The 20429-nt window shown below is 35.6% G+C and overlaps 2 protein-coding genes across 4 annotated transcripts in view; both read left to right on the top strand.

Annotated features, from left to right (window-relative positions):
* Positions 1-209: 209 nt before the first annotated feature.
* On the top strand, positions 210-866 carry LOC131175322 (actin-interacting protein 1-2-like). Its single transcript, XM_058139056.1, has 3 exons — positions 210-421; positions 507-668; positions 752-866. Exons 1-3 carry the CDS (start codon positions 210-212, stop codon positions 864-866), a joined length of 489 nt encoding a protein of 162 aa, XP_057995039.1.
* Positions 607-20429, top strand: part of LOC110636773 (actin-interacting protein 1-2-like) — a 36703-nt gene continuing 16880 nt past the window's right edge. For 2 of the 3 annotated variants that reach the window (XM_058138924.1, XM_058138925.1), the window contains exons 1-2: positions 607-668; positions 1912-2171. The gene's annotated coding sequence lies outside the window, so the exon portion shown is untranslated. The remainder of the gene's footprint in view (positions 669-1911; positions 2172-20429) is intronic. The other variant, XM_058138923.1, reaches the window with a different exon arrangement.

The following is a 20429-nucleotide window of genomic DNA, read 5'->3' as shown; positions in this document are numbered from 1 at the left end:
ATCTTTCTCATTTTTCAATTTCTTCTTTCTCTTTCAAATCAAATCTCTACAAATGCTACACCCATCTGAAACCCATGCCTGTGTTCCCACCACCGAGCGCGGCCGAGGAATCTTAATCTGCGGCAATCCCAAATCCAATTCCATCCTCTTCACCAACAACCGATCAGTTCTTATCCTCAACCTCGATAACCCTCTCGACGTCTCCGTATATGGCGACCGTGCTTATCAGGCTACTGTCGCTCGCTACTCCCCTAACGGCGACTGGTACTGTCAGGATCTGGGGGGCTTATAATGATCACGTCTTGAAGAAGGAATTTAAGGTTTTGTCTGGACGGATCGATGATCTTCAGTGGTCTCCTGATGCATTGAGGATTGTTGCTTGTGGAGATGGCAAGGGCAAGTCGCTACTGCGTGCTTTCATGTAAGTGGAAACTGAGATTCTGTAGCTACTAGTTTAACTATGGCATTGTTGTTTATTTATTTTCCGCTTTCTTCTTCTTGAATAGGTGGGATTCAGGCACTAATGTAGGCGAATTTGATGGCCATTCGAGGCGAGTTCTTAGCTGTGCATTTAAGCCAACAAGACCATTTCGTATAGTGACTTGTGGGGGGGATTTTCTGGTGAATTTCTATGAAGGACCGCCATTTAAATGCAGGCTATCTAGCAGGTCTGTTACAACACTTGTTTCTTTTGGAAGTTTAGTTTGCCATGTCTTTCACTTATTACCTTTTGATAATGCACCACATGAAGCATGGGGTTAGAAATCAGTGGTTTTGGGATCGCATTGCCTGACCAGTGTGATGCTGTATTTACATTCACATCTTCTGGTATGCGTCTAGACTCTAGTGTCTATCAGGCTACCTGATCTTCGATCAAGATTAACCGGCCTCTCCAGAGTCTAGGTTGCTCTGATACTACATCTAAGTTGAAATGGTCTGCATTCTACAATTCTGTAGTTACCTCTAGGAATGTATCAATCTGGGGTCTTGCAATCTAGGTTCATGCTAATGTATTCACGTTTAGGTTTAGTTTAGGATGAGGATAAGTTTTTTTTATCTGGCTTACCTCATCTTCCATCCATTTTCTTCACATCAAAACTCTCGGTAATATTACTTGTTTGAAGACTAATAATCTTTCAAGCAGAAAAATGAAAAGACCTTTTTTTTAATGCAATTTTCCCTTGTGAAGCTCCCCTTGGTTTCTGATTGTTGCCAATTGTAAAGCACATGCACAAATAGTTTTCGTCAGTCATCACATAAACAGAGTGTAAAACTCCTTAGCAGACTGCACATCATGCTAGAGAAGAATTCTACAGTTATTTCATCTAGTATTGAAATTCCAGATTTTTGGAGATAAATAAACAAATTTAGAGAGTTATTTGATCCTGTCCTGGAATTCCACATTTATGGAGATGAGATGAAATTTGTTTTCACATGCGCCCGCACACACACACACACACAAAATTGTGAACACACACACGCACGCACACACACACACACAAAATTGTGAACATTTTAAAAATTGAAGATGATGAATCAGACTTTTCATGGAATCAGTTATGCAGTGGTCACTTAAAATATTGAATCTTTTGCATCACATGTTGATGCAATGCTTCTTTCAGAATAAGACAAATACATGTAAATGGGATATTACTGATGCATTGTCATGAAGAGAGTATATATGTGTTAATGAATGTTAGTAATCTCCCAAATGTAAAAGTATGTATGTGTATTTATTGGCATTTATTCGTATGGCGCTTGCTGACCAATATAATTACTATTTACTAGTATAGATAGAACAGGGGTGTATCTTCTCATGATAAAATATGTTTGCTGGCTACATGAGTAACCATGTCTTCTTACAACATAATACCATAGATGACAAGAGATCCATTTTATTTGTGCTTTCAGATTGTTTTCGAGGGCTAAATCATAACTCTGTAGTTGAGATTATGGTCAACCCAGAGCACAAGCACAAAAGATGTTGACACTAGTTTACCGGGCCATCTTTTTAGTTTCTTTCAAAAAGGAACTGCCTCTCTTTTATCCTCTTCATACCTCCCCAAAGACACACACACATACCCTTTCGATTCTTTCCTCTCTCCTTTATTGCCTATGTTTCTCAAATGGAGCCAGCAGCTCAGTTACCAGTATCTTAGATTTTCAAAGCGGTGTATCATCCTATCAGTTTGAAGGCAATCTGGACTTTTTTAATACTTTACAAGAATCTCTTGTGCATTTCTGAATGTTTTCATATTCTCTTCCTCCTCTTTTATCTTTCTGATGCTTTGCTTCACCTATTTGCCTTCCCTTTGCTTGCATCATTTTATACTTCAGAGCATGCATACTATGAATTGACGTAAAACAGATAGATCAAAGGAAAAAAAAATTACTAAGCAAAGAGAAAAATTCTCTAGAACAATGAGAAACAAAGTCTCAAAATTAAAAAAGAGAAACCAATTCTCAATAATTCCTATTAATTCTCAATAATAATCATAATCTGTCACAACCCAAAATTTTGAGCCGTGACTGGCGCATAATTTAAGTATTTTTAAATCATGCAAGCCTTATCAGAGTATCTTAAATAAATATAGTCATTTACTAATCCAAAAAAATTAGACAAAATCCAAATAAACAAAATACTGAATAAACATCATAAATATCCCATAAGTAAACTGCGGAGTCTCTACAGATTTCAAATAAAAACTTAAACTGTTCAATAAACTAAACTAATTATTAGCTTGAGGAAACATGAATTCGGGCATACCATGAGAACAAATCAAAGATTGTTCCTCTTCAGAAAATGGACTGAATATTTGGATCAGCTGCAGAATTCTACTGGTCTGAAACAGATAACAGACAGAGAAAACGTGATTTGAGCTAATGCTCAGTGAATGATAATTATAGCACACAACGGAACAGGAACAGGCAGACGCTTGATTAATTTCACAATAAATTTTCTATTCAATAAAATCATGATCATGCTATCTAATCATTAATAAAAATAATTTCATAAAACATATATATATAAGAAATTCATTCAATAAAATTTTATGGTACAGTACACCAGGGTGATGATACCCAACATCACCAAAGGCCAGATGGTAAGCGCGCTACCAGATATTAGATACCTTTCTCCTCCTTCACAGATATCAATGTCTCAACAATGCAACTTAATACCGTGATAGTCCACACGGCGGGGCTAGATAGCAGATACAGATACTGGGCACAAGTACCAATTTCAAACAGAAAATTAAATTGTACAAATCAATCAAAATCTACAAAAAATTTCAGATAGCAAATAATAACTGATAGTACAATTCTAACAGTTTATTTCAATAATTTCAGAGAGTCAATAAGATCAAATCACTCTAAAAAAAATTCAGTGTAACACATCGATAAATTTTATATTCAGATATCAATCAATATAAAGACATTAAAGGCTTATTCTCGGGATCCTAATGGCTCTAATACTTAGATAATTGATAAAATCAATTATTTAATCAAAATCTGAATAAAATTCAATAATAAAATAAAACTTTAGAACCTCACATGTAAAATAATTGTTAAAATACTGATTTAAAATTCATTTAATAACAATTTTAATGCTAAGGAATTTTAAAAGGGACTAAAACGGTACCATGTACTATAATTACCACTCACTTGGAACCTCCAAGACATTGGTTATTTTCAATGGAAGAGAGATAATTTCAACTGACAGATTGAATATTCGAATCTCCTACACACCCAAAATATAAAAGAAAAATATCAAATAATAATAAAACAAAATAACTTTAGTATATATATATATATATATATATATATATATATATATATATATATATATATATATATATACCGTCCCACCATGCGTCCTTGTCGTCCTACCATCCACTGAAATATATATATATTTCGGTGGATGGTGGAACGACAGGGACATGGAGTTGGTTTCGGTGGATGAACGGGACGCAAAGCCAACTCTTTTGTGTGCGTGTGTGTGTTTGTGTGTGTGTGTGTGTATATATTAATAAAAATCAGCTATTGTCCAACAGTAATCATAATCAACCCAATTCAATACCAATGATCAAAGAAAAAAAATGAATTTCTAGAGTAGTTGTAACAGATCAAGGAAAGAAAATAAAATCAGATTCACCCATTATTGAACAAAGAACGAGAATTTTTACCTTGAAAACAGAATTGAAGATGATGAATAGAGAAGTAAAAATTTAGGTATTCAGGGATTCTCTGAGCAAATCAGATTATAAATCGTATACACACACACACACACACACACACACACACACATACATATATAACAATAAATAAAAGATGATGAAAATACATGTCGAGAGTATTTGGTATAAAATGAGGTGATATATATATATATATATATATATATATTAGATAATTATATTAAATTATTATTAGCTAATTAAAATAAATAAATAAATAGATAAAATATTAGGTTTCCACATACTTCCTCCCTTAAAAGAAATTCGATTCCCGAATTTAAACAGATAAAATTCTAACCTGAAGAATCAAATAAGTGAGAATATTTGGCTAGCACTTCAGATTCTGTCTCCCATGTGACCTCACTACTTGAGTGATTATGCCACAAGACTTTGACCAAAGCCATGTCTTTAGACCGGAGTTTTCTAATTTGTCGATCTAAAATCTTTACTGGTTGCTCTTCATATGACATATCATCCTTAAATTGTATGGTCTGAGGTTGCAAAACATGAGATGGATCTGGTACATACTTCCTAAGTATAGAAATATGAAAAACTGGATGTACATGTGCAAAACCAGGTGGAAGGGCTAAACGGTAAGCAACTGCTCCTATTCTCTCCAAAATTTCAAATGGACCAAAAAAATGAGGGCTAAGCTTCCCTTTCTTCCCAAACCTCATGATTTATTTCATAGGTGAAACTCTCAGAAATACATGATCACTAACCATAAACTCTACATCTTTACGCTTAGGGTCAGCATAACTTCTCTGTCGACTTTGAGCAGTCAAAATTCTATCATGAATTAGTCGAACCTTCTCTGAAGTTAACTGTATCAACTCTGGTCTAGTAAGCCTTCTTTCTCCAACTTCATCCCAACAAATGGGTGACCTACACCTTTGACCATATAATGCCTCGTATGGAGCCATCTCTATACTTGCCTGATAATTATTATTATAAGCAAACTCCACTAAAGCCAAATGATGATCTCAACAGCCATCAAAATCCATAACACATGCACGAAGCATGTCCTTTAACGTCTGTATGGTCCTTTCTGACTGTCCATCTGTCTGAGGGTGAAAAGCAGTACTAAATTCTACTCATGTTCCTAAAGCTTCTTGGAATTTCTTTCAAAATCGAGAAGTAAACTGAGTACCACGATCAGAGACAATGGAAATTGAAACACCATGAAGACTAACAATCTTGTTTATATACAACTGTGCAAGTTTAGCAAAGTCATATGTAGTCTTCACAGGAAGGAAATGAGTAGATTTTATCAATCTGTCCACTATCACTCAGATTGCATTGTAACCACCTCGTGTACTAGGTAAACCCACAACAAAGTCCATAGCAATGTGCTCCCACTTCCACTCTGATGTTCTGCCTTAACCTGTTGACAAGTCAAACATTTAGCAACAAAGTCTGCAACATCCCTCTTCATGCCACCCCACCAATAATGCTCCCTTAAATCACGATACATCTTAGTTGAACCTGGGTGTACTGTGTAAGCAGAATGGTGTGCCTCGTCCATGATTTCTCTTCTCAACTCATCAATATTGGGGACACAAAGTCTAGTGCCATAACGAAGAACTCCATCATCATTTTTGTATTGAGTTTGAGGAAGCTAATAAATATGTGGCTGACCTCCTTAGCAGAATTCAATATCATAAGGATCATATCATGGTAGCTCAATCATTTATCGAGTTTTTACAAAATCAAATTTTATACAAAACCTTTACATCCAGAATTAGTCCATCAGATCCATCCACTTCTAACCAAAATCATCACCTTGAATTACAAAAACAGGAATTCGAAGGCCTAAAAGGGATTCTAGTGTAAAATTACCATTGGTCCCACTGGTCAATGTGAAAAATTATCACCACAGTGAAGTCCTTTTTACTTCACTTGGTGCCAATAGGTCCTTAGAACATTTCCAAACCCGTTGTCTTTCGAAGAAATTCAGGCAACAAGTTCTCAACGATCTTTCTCAAGAGATCCGCGAGCAGATATTACAAAATATCATCCAGTCCAGAATCAAAGAACAGCTAGATGTCCTCCAAAAATGTCTCAATTTTACAAAAAGCAATCAGTAAGGTCACAATGGATGGTAATGGGAATGGGAGTACCATTCAAAATCCCGTTTTCATTGCACTCAGGAACATCCTAACCGATATCCTCTGTGCTATCTAAATTGTGAACACAGCCTATATTTCAGCATCCCCCGCTTCAAAACAACTCAGATGTCTGGAACTCGATATCTAGATGCCAGAGAACTATTCAAATGGGATATGTTAGCTGGAGTCTGCGTCACAAAATCTGATTGTGAAATGACAAGGTTTTTGGGAAATAGAGTTCTTCAAGAAGTCAGAAGACTATTATTATGCCAAAAACCAGTCAACATACAAATCATTTCAACACCTCCAGAAGTATTAGCAAATGGAGAGCTGCAACAAGCGATCCATTACTTCTACCTGGATGCAAAACTTCCTCCTCTCTATCATCTTCGAGATTGGCCATGCAATCATGAGGATCACTTCGTCCAACTCAACAAATGGCGAGCAAAGACAGTCGTCGATAACTAGCAAAAATACCGATATCTAGAATATGTGCTAGTCCATACGGGTACATATTCTCGGATATATGTCCACTATGAATATTTGCCAAGTCCAAAACCCTTTCATATTGAAACACAGTACGAAAATTACATGGTTCAATATGGAAGTTATTACGACTTACCTTCTGTTTAATCAGATGATGAAACGAGTGACTATGAGGAGATATGGCACAACCTACAAAACATGATGGAAGGCTGACACGAATGGTCCCAGCTCCACTCCATAAAAAAAAAAAAAAAAAACCAGGAAAAGAAATTTATGGCTGCAAAATTATCCATTTTGCTTTTCATTCTCTTTATTTTTCATTCTGTTTTTAATTTTACTCTTGTAATTTTGCACTTTTACTTTTCTTTTTTATAAAAAATCTGACAGGGTACTGTTCACCTGTCACTATGCACTTTTACTGTACACATGTGAAGACAACAGGCAGAACTGTTCAAACATTGTTCAAGCACTATTCACCCGACAGGAAGAACTGTTTAGACACTGTTCAAGTATTGTTCACACGTGAAAAAAGTAAGTGGCAGATACTGTTCAAGATTCCAAAAAATTATAAAACTGCCCCTGGTCACTTCTATATAAGAAGACACCTATCCAAGGCAAAAGGGAGCTTCTTAAACCCAAGACTCTTCAATACAAGCTTCTCTCTTTTCAAGCTTCTTCCTTTCAAGCTTCTTAAGCCGAGAGAATCCGAAGTAGGTCCTGAAGAAGTTTCACCCCGAGGTGAAGAAAAGAGCAAGAAGGTCGATTCACTTTCTATCCTACCCACCTCTAGCTCACCTACAAACCTACAAACACTGTAACTCCCTTGTAGTAGATCTTAGGAAGCTCATGTGCTGAGTAACCTTTGTAAGTCCTACTCGGAATTACATCTGCAAAACCTTTGTACAAATCTTACAAAATTTATAAGATTTTGAAGTAAGTTTTCTTCAATTTCTTTTACAAAAATTTTAAATTTATTTTGCATGCATATGGTCGGTTCAACCACCTATCTTGCATAAATATACGTATATATATTCATAACGGACTGGCTCTGCCGCCTATTAAATATATATATGTATTCCGTTATGAATATATTCCGTGAAGAAAGGAGTTTCACCCCGAGGTGAAGATGTAATTCCGGGTAGGACTTATAAAGGTTGCTCAGCACATAAGCTTCCTAAGATCTACTACAAGGAAGTTATAGTGTTTGTAGGTTTGTAGGTGAGGTAGAGGTAGGGCAGGATGGGAAGTGAATCGACCTTCTTGCTCCTTTCTTCACCTCGGGGTGAAACTCCTTCAGGACCTACTTTGGATTTTCTCGGCTTAAGAAGTTTGAAAAGGGAGAAGCTTGTATTGAAGAGGCTTGGGTTTAAGAAGCTCCCTCTTTTGCCTTGGATAGGTGTTTCCTTATATAGAAGTGGCCAAGGCGCTTTGTAATTTTGGAATCTTGAATAAAGATTCACACTTACTTTTTCACGCGTGAACAAGATTTAAATGATTCTTCCCGGGTGAACGAGGCTCGATAGCTTTTGAAAGCTTCTTCCTGTTGTCTTCACATGTGAACAGTAAAAGTGAATAGTGACAGGTGAACAGTACATTGTCAGATTTTTTGTAAGAAAGAAAAGTAAAAGTGCAAAATTACAAGAGTAAAATTAAAAGCAGAATGGAAAATAAAGAGAATGAAAAGCAAAATGGATAATTTTGCTGCCATAAATTTCTTTTGCCGGTCTTTTCTCTTTTTTTTTTTTTTTTCAATGGAGTGGAGGTGGGACCACTCGTGTCAACCTTCCATCATGTTTTGTAAGTTGCGCCATGTTTCCTCATCGTCACTCGTTTCATCATCTAAGGAGACAGAAGGTAAGTCGTAATAACTTTCATATTGAACCATGTAATTTTCGTACTGTGTTTCAATATGAAAGGGTTTTGGACTTGGCAAATGTTCATAGTTGACATATATCCGAGAATATGTACTCGTATGGACTAGCGTATACTCTGGATATCTGTATTTTTGCCATTTATCGATGACTGTCTTTGCTCGCCATTTGTTGAGTTGGACGAAGTGATCCTCGTGATTGTATGGCCAATCTGGAAGATGATAGAGAGGAGGAAGTTTTGTATCCAGGTAGAAGTAATGGATCGCTTGTTGCAGCTCTCCATTTGCTAATACTTCTAGAGGTGTTGAAATGATTTGTATGTTGACTAGTCGGTTTTTGGCGTAATAATAGTCTTCTGACTTATTGAATGATTCTATTTTCCAAAAACCTTGTCATTTTACAATCAGATCTTGTGACTCGGAATCCAGCTAACATACCCCATTTGAATAGTTCTTTGGCATCTAGATATCGAGTTCTAAACATCTGAGTTGTTTTAAAGTGGGGGATGCTAAAATCTAGGCTGTGTTCACAATCTGGATAGCATAGAGTATATCAGTTAGAATGTTCCTAAGTGTAATGAAAACGGGGTTTTGAATGGTACTCCCATGACCATCCATTGTGACCTTGTTAATTGCTTTTTGTAAAATTGAGACATTTTTGGAGGACATTCAGCTGTTCTTTGGTTTTGGACTGGATGATGTTTTGTAATATCTGCTCGCGGATCTCTTGAATAAGACCGTTGGAAACTTGTTGCCTGAATTTCTTCGAAAGACAACGGGTTTGGAAATGTTCTAAGGACCTATTGGCACCAAGTGAAGCAAAAAGGACTTCACTGTAGTGATAATTTTTCACATTGACCAGTGGGGCCAATGGTAATTTTACACTAAAATCCAGTGGGATCTTAGGCCTTCAGTCCTTCGCTTTTGAATTTTTACACTAGAATCCAGTGGGGATCCTAGGCCTTCGAATTCCTGTTTTTGTAATTCAAGGTGATGATTTTGGTTAGAAGTGGATGGATCTGATGGACTAATTCTGGATGTAATGGTTTTGTATAAAATTTGGTTTTGTAAAAACTCGATGAATGATTGAGCTACCATGATATGATCCTCATGATATTGAATTCTGCTAAGGAGGTCAGCCACATATTTATTAGCTTCCTCAAACTCAATAAAAAGTGCATTGAGAGCTGTTACTCCCAACCGTTTCTTTTGTATTAAAGTTCAAAGATTGTTTAATAAACATTGGTGCCTTTCCGTGGGAACATATGTAGTTCTGGCTACATTAATTCTGAATTTTTGAGCAGGAGTTTTGGAGAGGACTATCGGTCTAAAGTGGACTAAATCATCATTGTTGGATGATTCTGCCATCTGCAAAAACTCACAAGGGTTGGTTTGTAATAAGCAGTAATCAAAAAATTGATTTTTGAAAACAAGCTCGTTTAAAGAAATTTCTTTTTGTAAATGCTGTCTTGTTTCCTGTTTCAAAACATTTATTTGATTATCAAAAATGGAATAAACCTTTATGATATTCAAATTCTTTGTTTTGGGTTTTTCAACAAAAGGAAAAACAAGATTTTGATTCTTTGTTTTAAAAGAAATACTATCATAGTTGACTCTATAGGGAGTAATCAAATTGATGAATGGCGTCCTTAAAATGACATTATGACTGATATCTTTTATTAAAACAAATGAAGTTTTTAGAAGAAGATTTGAATTAGCTATTGAAGCCTCTGTTTTGTAATTAATCTTAATTTTGGAATTATTTGCAGCTGAAAGTTTTTCAGTAGTATTTTTTTTGGAATTTTTCTGGAACAATGCCTTCTTTAATACAATTTAAAAAATCTGTACCTGTATCAAATAAGGCAATATACGATTTTGAAATCTTTTGAAAAAACTATCGAAATTCTAATCAAATATTTTCTGGAAGAAATCTCATTAAGAATGAAGAGAAAATCTTTTGTAGGTTTTTCAAGATTTTGAATTTCTAAAATATTTTTTTCATCTTCTTCTTCGAGTTCTTCATTGATTTGTTTTGAAAGTAATTTTTGAATTGTTTCTGAGTCCTATGCCTTTTTTCTTTAAGCTCATTAAGCTCAACCTTAACAGCTTTTATTTCTTCCTAGAGGCTTTGGACTGAAACAGTTGATTGTTTTGAAGTCTTCTTTCTACCCAATATGGCCGTAAGGTCATGTGTTTTTTGCAATAGAGGGCAGAATAAAAGGTTTTTGTATTGGTTGTTCTTCAAAGGTTTTTAAAAGTTTTTCTAAAAATTCCTTTTGTAGTTGAGAATCTTCAACCTGTGTAAGGATTTCTAAGAGTAACTTCTGGTCTTTAGAAAAAACATTGATTTTTAATTTTGGTTTTGTAAACAGTTCAGTTTCTGTATCAGAACTCGAACTGGATGATGAACTTGTGATCAATTCATCAATTTGTAATCCTTCTTCATTTTCCGTGAGTTCAGAAGAACTGGACTCACCTTTGGTTTCAACTAAAAGAATAGTTATTTTATTAATAACTTCTTCTAATTGTAACTCATGAAGTTTTCTGTTTAACTTGCAAAAATTTGTAGTGTGGCCTTTCTTTCCATATTTGTAGCAAGTTAAATCTTTGAATCTTGTTTTGGATTGAGGACTAGTTTTACTAGTATTTTTTGAAGGTTTTTTGTAATAGGAATCTTTTTCTGATTTTGGAGAGTTTTTGTATTTTTGAGATGATTTTTGGTAAAGTTTTCTGCTACAACTTCCTCCACAATCTGGAGTAGGATTCTTGATTCCTATTTCAAATTGTTTGTAGAAAGATCCTAACTCTTGGCGAGTTTTTCTCATTTCCCATTTCAGATATTTTTGTAATTTCAAATCCTGACAAATCTTTAAACCTTCTTTTTGAGTGAGACTGACTAGTTCACCATAGATTAATTTATCATACGGGATTTGATTTCCAAATGCTTCCTTGATTTTGTTCCTAACTTTTTCTTCTAGAAGGGTCAGAAGTCCAGTAAGGAATTTTTCTTTCCAAAAGGGCTTATTAGAATCTTCTCTAAGCATTACTCTAGTAAGAAAGGTGTTTTTGTAATACTGAAAATTACTTAATTTTTTGCATCTAAGGTTTGAAAGGAGTTCGGCATTCTTATCCTTAAGATGAGATGGGTCACCTATGAAATGTAAGAAAATTGTTATAATCAAGGTGGCTACTGCATCTGGGATTGATTGGCCTAACTCATCAAGAATTGGCACGCTATCTTCTTAAGTTTGTATGGATTCTAGAATCTCAGATTTTTGTAGGTTCGTGAGATGATAATCCCACCATCCTTTGAGTTGTCCTGAGAATCCTGCAATGAGGAGTTCAGCAATAGCTCTGTCTGGGGTTCTAGTTTGGGTTTTGTAAGCATTTGCTGCCATGGTCATTTGCTAGAGCAAATTCAAGATGTTGTATTCAGACATACTATCTATGTTCCATTCACAGACAGTAGAGGCATTGAATTTAGACTGGGTCAGAATTTCAGATTTATTTTCTATGCCTAGGTCTGGAGCTATTATTGGGAGGGGTGTTGCTACCCGCGGCCAATAAAGTCTATTGATTTGTAGAGGTTTGAAGACTGAATTTCTTCAGCTTGCATAAGCTGGTTTTCTTGGCTTTGGTCATCTGAATCTTCCTCAATCATATTGACACTTCTTTGGGAGGTTTGAGGTGTTTCAGGTGCTACTGGAGTAGAAGTTGAAGCTTGTAGCCTAGTCTTCATGTCTCTCAAAGCTTGGATAAATTCAGAATTGTTGTTGTTTTGTAAATCTTTTTGACTGTTTTTGAAAACTTGGAATGGTTTGAAGATTGAGTTTTTCAGTTTTGTATCCGGCTTAGTTTCAATTTGGGAAACTGTAGCTTGTTGGTTTTGTTTCATTTTTTGTAATTGCTTACCTATGGTATGCAAATGGGCATTTGTAAAATTATTCTGTAGAACAATGTTTTTTATATTCACAGAATCATTTTCATTTGGAATTTTGTAAGGGGTTGCTTCTACTGTATGTTCTAAGTGGAGAATTTTTACTTTCCTAAGAGGAGGATGTTCAGACTGTATTTTTCTACCATATGAAATTTTCCATTCAAGAACTTTATTTTTAACAGTGATAGGGTTAACAGACAGCTTTTCCTCTGTTTTCTTTAGAAGAGCTTTTAGAGCCGCAATGAACTCTGATTGATTATCTTCTAACTCCTGTTGTTTAGGTTTTGAAATTCGGGAAGGTTTTGAAAATGGATCTGATTTTTTGAAATTTTTTGGAATTTTGGAAAATGAATATGAAATGTTATGCTGTTTAGCATACATCTCAAACCAATCAAAAAAAAGAATATGAACTTTGTGTTGGTATATAAAGTCATGATATTCCTTTTGAATTTCTTTCCTTTGATCATTGAAATTTTTGAAAATCACATTTGCTTTTTATGATTTTTAGGAGAATAAAAATAATCATGCAAATATTGTTTGTCCACTTCAAATTCTTTTTCAAGCACATTAAGTTCATGGTTTACATTTTCTGTAATGGCTGAAAAGGTAGGAAAAGTAGGTTCTGACTCTGTTCGGGTTTCAACCGGAACAGACTCTTTTTGTAAATTTGTATAAACTGGATGTGGAACATTCATAGAGTAATCTACGTTTTGTAAAGTGGATCTAGGTATTTCTGAAGTAGAAAACCTAGAAGAGCTAGGTAAGTCTGAGGTAGAATACCTAGGCTGAATATTTTGTATTCCAATTGGTTTTGTAACAGACAAACTAATGACAGAAGGTATACAAGACACTCTTCCTATGTCTACAATACTAGATGTTGAGGAATCATCTGAAAACCTAAGGCTGACTCTTCCATCGTCATACTGGGTTATTTGCTTCAGTTGAACGTTTGGCTCAACTATTTTTGAAGATTCTGGTTCTACTGCACCTTCTAAAACCCATTCTTCTGGCAGGGTTATGTCCTTCCATTGGATAGATCTAGGGATTACAGTGTTGGATTTTGTAAGATCAGTTTGTAAAAGCAAAGTTTCTCCTCTTTTACTCTGAAACTTATGTTTTGTAGCAAAAGCAGAAACCATAGCTTTGTAATGGATTTTGTAAATCAGTGCGAGAGGAATAGATCCTTCAAGCATTTTGTAATTGTGAGTTTTGATTTGTAAAACAAGGGATTTTTTAATATTACTGTCGTTTAACGAAACAGTAAAATTTGGATAGCAATCAAAAGATATTGGTCCACTGCACAAACTATGCTCGACTAAACTAAGCAAGGAGTCCTGGAAGTTTATGAACCTAGTATCTCTGAGAACTGCTAGGATTGAGGTGTTCAATCCTTCTTTTGTAAGTGGTTTAATTCCAACTTGGACTAAACCTATATGAATGTATTTGTATTGTTTTTCACTGTGTTTTTGTAAGGATTTTTAAAACAGAAGAGAAATCGTCTCAAAGGGTTTTGTAATCTGAAGATCTCTTTCTTCAGTTTTGATTGTGAAATCAGTTTTGAAAAAATTGAGTTTTGTAGTATGATAAATCTGATCCTTTTGTACTTTTGGAATTTTCCAATTATCTATACATTTTTCAAAATTTTCGATTATTATTTTTGACTATTAACTATCTTTCTCTACTCAGAGGACGAAGTAGAAGAGTTTGAAGAAGAAACTGTCCTACAGAAAATTGTATTCATGCTTAAAGAATGTTTATAGGTTGATCTTTTGAGTTAAGTGAGGTAATTGCCAAAGGAATCACTGCCCTAAACACGCCCTCTCGGCTACAAAGACGGGACTTACAACCCAGGCCTGTTTACACCTCTAAAGAAGTCGTCTTATCACCTTAAGATCATCTTACCAACCTCTCAAAAATGTTTAAATGTAAATCCGAACCTTTCAACAATTTTACCTATCTCCTTTGCCTAAGATTAAAATCACGTTGGTCAAAGATGTATTTGAGACTTTTGTGGTCAGTGAAGATTTCACAAGTCTCACCATACAGATAGTGCCTCCAGATTTTAAAAGCAAAAATTATTGTAACCATTTCCAAATCATGAGTTGGATAATTCTGCTCGTGCCTTTTCAACTGACGAGAAGCATATGCAACAACCCGTCCATGCTGCATCAAAACATATCCTAAACCAATCCTAGAATCATCACAATACACTGCATAACCCCCTGATCCAGACAGAAGGGCTAACACTGGTGCTGTATTTAAACGAGTCTTAAGCTCCTGAAAACTTTTTTCACAAGCCTCAGACCACTGAAATTTCACATTATTCTGAATCAACTTAGTTAAAGGTGCTGCAATACGAGATTTCACAAGTCTTGAACAAACCGTTTATAATACCCTGCTAAACCCAAGAAACTACGAATCTCTGACACAGTTGTGGGTCTAGGCCAATGAAGCACTGCCTCAACTTTCTTCTTATCAACACACACCCCATCCTTAGATACTGTATGGCCTAGGAAAGTCACACTATCTAACTAGAACTCACATTTTGAGAACTTGGCATATAGCTTGTGTTCCTGTAAGGTCTGAAGGACAATTCTTAAATGCTGCCCATGCTCCTCTTTACTCTTTGAGTACACTAAAATATCATCGATGAACACTATAACAAATTGATCTAAGAAAGGCTTGAAAACTCTATTCATGAGATCCATAAAAGCAGCTGGAGCATTGGTAAGACCAAAAGACATTACAAGAAATTCATAGTGTCTATACCTAGTCCTAAAGGCCGTCTTGAGTATGTCTTCTTTCTTGACCCTCAATTGATGATACCCAGATCGAAGATCAATCTTGATAAAATACTTTGCACCTTGAAGTTGGTCAAACAGGCCATCTATGCATGGAAGATGATACTTATTACGCACAGTCACCTTATTCAACTGCCTATAATCAATGCACATTCTCAAAAATCCATCATTCTTCTACACAAATAACACAGGAGCACCCCATGGAGAAACACTAGGGCGAATAAACCCCTTATCTAATAGGTCCTGTAGCTGCTCCTTCAACTCCTTAAGTTCTGTGGGTGCCATACGATAAGGTGGCATAGATATGGGCTCAGTTCCAAGAACTAAGTCTATACCAAACTCTACCTTTCACTCTGGGAGTAAACCTGATAAATCTTATGAAAACACGTCAGGAAACTGCTTAACCACTGCAACATTCTCCAAACCTGCACCTTTTACCTGAATGTCTCTAACATAAGCTAGATACCCCTTACACCTCTTTCGCAATAATCGGCTAGTACTCACTACTAGAGGCTATGCTGCGATCTCTCTGAAATTGAAATTCTGTCTCCCTAAGAATTTTAAAGAGTACAACTGTATTATGATAATCCAATGAAACGTGATAAGTGGCTAACTAATCCATGCCTAAAATCACATCAAACTCAAACATATCCAAAAAAACAAGATCTGCAGCTAATTCCCTATCTCCAATGTGAACTGTACATCCCCTATACACCATATTAGTGTCTATTGCATTCTCCATAGGTGTTGATACAGATAAAGGATACTCTAACAAAGTAGGTGGTGTACTAAATCTCATGGAAAAGTATGGAGAAATAAAGGAATGAGTGGAACCGATATCAAATAGTACTCTAGCATCAAATTAACAAATAGAAAGTATACCTGTCACTACTACATTAGATGCCTGAGCATCCTGCTAAGTCAAAGCAAAAACCCTAGCTTGATCTCTACCACCAGATGTCTGTCCCTGAGTTTGAGCAAATCCTCTACCACCAGAACCTCTACCACCCTGACCACGACCACCAAAACCCTGACTTCTACCACTGTACTGTGAAACTAGCTGAACCTGAGAGGGAGCATAATGTGCTAGCCTGACCAGCAACCTAAGTTGTCCCACTAGTAGGACAGTCTTGTCTACGGTGTCCCCGCTTTCCACAACCAAAGCATGCTTCAGTGACCCAATGACAAGTGCCCTTATGCAGCTTACCACAATGCTGACAAGGAGTGGAAATAGGCCCAGTGCTAATCTGACTATACTGAGCATTCCCTGCATGAGTCTTCTGCTTATGTCCCTAACCAACTCCAGATTGATGTGCCCTATTGCCAACTGTAGACTGAGAACCCTGCTTATTACCCTGATAAGAACTCTGATGACTCTGTCCTCTGTTAAACTGATTACCTTGACTATCTTTCTTAAACCTCTTGTGTTGCTCATGAGCCCAACGTTCATCATCATACATCTCCATCTGTCTAGTCCGATCAACCACCTCCTCATATTTACGTATTCGTAAAAGAGCTACACGATCAATTAGCCTGTCTCGTAAGCCCCTTTCAAACCTGCAAGCCTTCTTTTCCTCATTTGGAATCAAGTGTTTACCAAAACGGGATAATTTAGTAAACTTCATCTCATACTCTGTAACTGTCATGTTGCCTTGCTTCAAGGTTTCAAACTCCAAAGCTTTAGCCTCTTGAACACTAGGAGGGAGAAATCGCTCTGAGAATAGAGAGTGAAACTCAGGACAGAGGATAGAACCTTCGAGTCGCCCATTCTTCTTAGAGAGATACCACTCACGAGCAACTCCCTTAAGCTGATTTCCTGCCAACATCACCATCCTAGCACTACTGCAACCCATAGTGTCATAACACCTCTCCATGTCATCTAGAAAATCTAAGGGATCAGCTAATGCATCCTCTCCAGTGAACTCCTTTGGTTTTAGCTTGAGAAAGTCTGTAGAGTCAAGGAATCAAGCCCTATCCTGAGCTGGTGCTGAAATAGGGCCAACCACTGGTTGCTGTGGTTGAGTTGTAAGGCACTCAGTTATAGTATTAACAGCATGATTCACTGCATGCGATCCCGCTACCAGATCTGCCACAGTAACCTGACCAGCTCTAGGTGCTTGAGTTGCAGTAGCTAATTGGAATGGTTGTACCCCAGTCTTAGCCATAGGCGTCTGCTCAGATGTCTGATTAATAGTTTGGATCAAGGTTTGCACCATTAAGACCCTTGGCCCTAGTTCTCCTCTTACGTCTAACAGACCCAGGCACCTATTCATTTTAATAAACAAGCACTAAATCTGAAAATGTGAGCCAAATTAAGATAGGAAAAAAAGTACGAAGGACGCAGACATCTAAAGTAATGATAAACTGAAAAGACATTAAGGATCCTATGCTCCGCAAGTTTACTAGAGCTCAACCGAGCTTTGATACCAACTTTGTCACGACCCAAAATTCTGAGCCGCGACCGGCGCATAATTTAAATATTCTTAAATCATGCAAGCCTTATCAGAGTATCTCGAATAAATATATTGTCGCTTACTAATCCCAAAAAATTAGACAAAATCCAAATAAACAAAATACTAAATAAACATCATAAATATCCCATAAGTAAACTGCGGAGTCTCTACAGATTTCAAATAAAAACTTAAACTGTTTAGTAAATTAAACTAATTATTAGCCAAGGAAATATAAATTCGGGCATACTATGAGAACAAATCAAAGATTGTCCCTCTTCAGAAAATGGACTGAATATTTGGATCAGTTGCAGAATTCTACTGATCTGAAACAGATAACAGACAGAGAAAACATGATTTGAGCTAATGCTCAGTGAATAATAATTATAGCACACAACGGAGCAGGAACAGGCAGACGCTTGATTAATTTTACAATAAATTTTCTATTTAATAAAATCATGCTCATGCTATCAAATCATTAATAAAAATAATTTTATAAAACATATATATATAAAAGAAATTCATTCAATAAAATTTTATGGTACAATACACCAGGATGATGATACCCCACATCATCAAAGGCCAGATGGTAATTGCGCTACCAGATATTAAATACCTTTCTCCTCTTTCACAGATATCAATGCATATGATACTAATGCAAATCATAAAGTGTAATGATGCATGACTCAACAATGCAATCTAATATTGTAATAGTCCACACGGCGGGGCCAGATAGCAGATACAGATACTGGGCACTGGTACCAATTTCAAACAGAAAATTAAATTGTACAAATCAATCAAAATCCACGAAAAATTTCAGATAGCAAATAATAACTGATAGTGCAATTCTAACAGTTTATTTCAATAATTTTAGAGAGTCAATAAGATCAAATCACTCTCAAATAAATTCAGTGTAACAAATCGATAAATTTTATATTCAGATATCAATCAATATAAAGACATTAAAGGCCTGTTCCCAGGATCCTAATGGCTCTAATGCAGAGATAAATGACAAAATCAATTATTTAATCAAAATCGGAATAAAATTCAATAATAAAATAAAACTCTAGAACCTCACATGTAAAATAATTATTAAAATACTGATTTAAAATTTCATTTAATAACAATTTTAATGCTAAGGAATTTTAAAAGGTACTAAAACGGTGTCATGTACTATAATTACCACTCACCTGGAACCTCCATGACAATGATTATTTTCAATGGAAGAGAGATAATTTCAACTGATAGATTGAATATTCGAATCTTCTACACACCCAAAATATAAAAGAAAAATATCAAATAATAATAAAACGAAATAACTTTAATATATATATATATATATATATATATATATATATATATATATATATATATATACATCCACCGAAACCAACTCCACGTCCCTGTTGTTCCACCATCCACCGAAATATATATATACACACCCAAAATATAAAAGAAAAATATCAAATAATAATAAAACGAAATAACTTTAATATATATATATATATATATATATATACATCCACCGAAACCAACTAACCAACTCCACGTCCCTGTTGTTCCACCATCCACCGAAATATATATATATATATATATATACATCCACCGAAACCAACTCACCAACTCCACGTCCCTGTTGTTCCACCATCCACCGAAATATATATATATATCCACGTCCCTGTTGTTCCACCATCCATATATATATATTTCGGTGGATGGTGGAACAACAGGGACGTGGATATATATATATATTTCGGTGGATGGTGGAACAACAGGGACGTGGAGTTGGTGAGTATATATTTCGGTGGATGGTGGAACAACAGGGACGTGGATATATATATATATTTCGGTGGATGGTGGAACAACAGGGACGTGGAGTTGGTGAGTTGGTTTCGGTGGATGTATATATATATATATATATATATATATATATACACACACACACACACAGACAAAAGAGTTGGCTCGTGGATGGTGGAACAATATATATATATATATATATATATTTTTGGATGTATATATATATATATATATATATATATATATACACACACACACACATATAAAAGAGTTGGCTCTGCGTCCCTGCATATATATATATATATATATATATATATATATATATATATATATATATATATATATATATATTTCGGTGGATGGTGGAACAACAGGGATGTGGAGTTGGTGAGTTGGTTTCGGTGGATGTATATATATATATATATATATATATATATATATATATATATATTTTTCGGTGTATGGTGTAGTTGGTTTCGGTTGATGTATATATATATATATATACACACACACACACACACACAGACAAAAGAGTTGGCTCAAGCGTCCCATTCATCCACCGAAATATATATATGGGACGTGGAGTTGGTTTCGATGGATGAACGGGACGCAGAGCCAACTCTTTTGTGTATATATATATATATATATATATATATATATGGTGGGACGACAGGGATGTGGAGTTGATTTCGGTGGATGAACGGGACGCAGAGCCAACTCTTGTGTGTGTGTATATATATATATA

The sequence above is a fragment of the Hevea brasiliensis genome, chromosome 17 (genome assembly GCF_030052815.1).
Source record: "Hevea brasiliensis isolate MT/VB/25A 57/8 chromosome 17, ASM3005281v1, whole genome shotgun sequence".
In the NCBI taxonomy this organism is placed as follows: Eukaryota; Viridiplantae; Streptophyta; class Magnoliopsida; order Malpighiales; family Euphorbiaceae; genus Hevea; species Hevea brasiliensis.
This window is presented reverse-complemented; position numbering and strand designations above follow the sequence as displayed.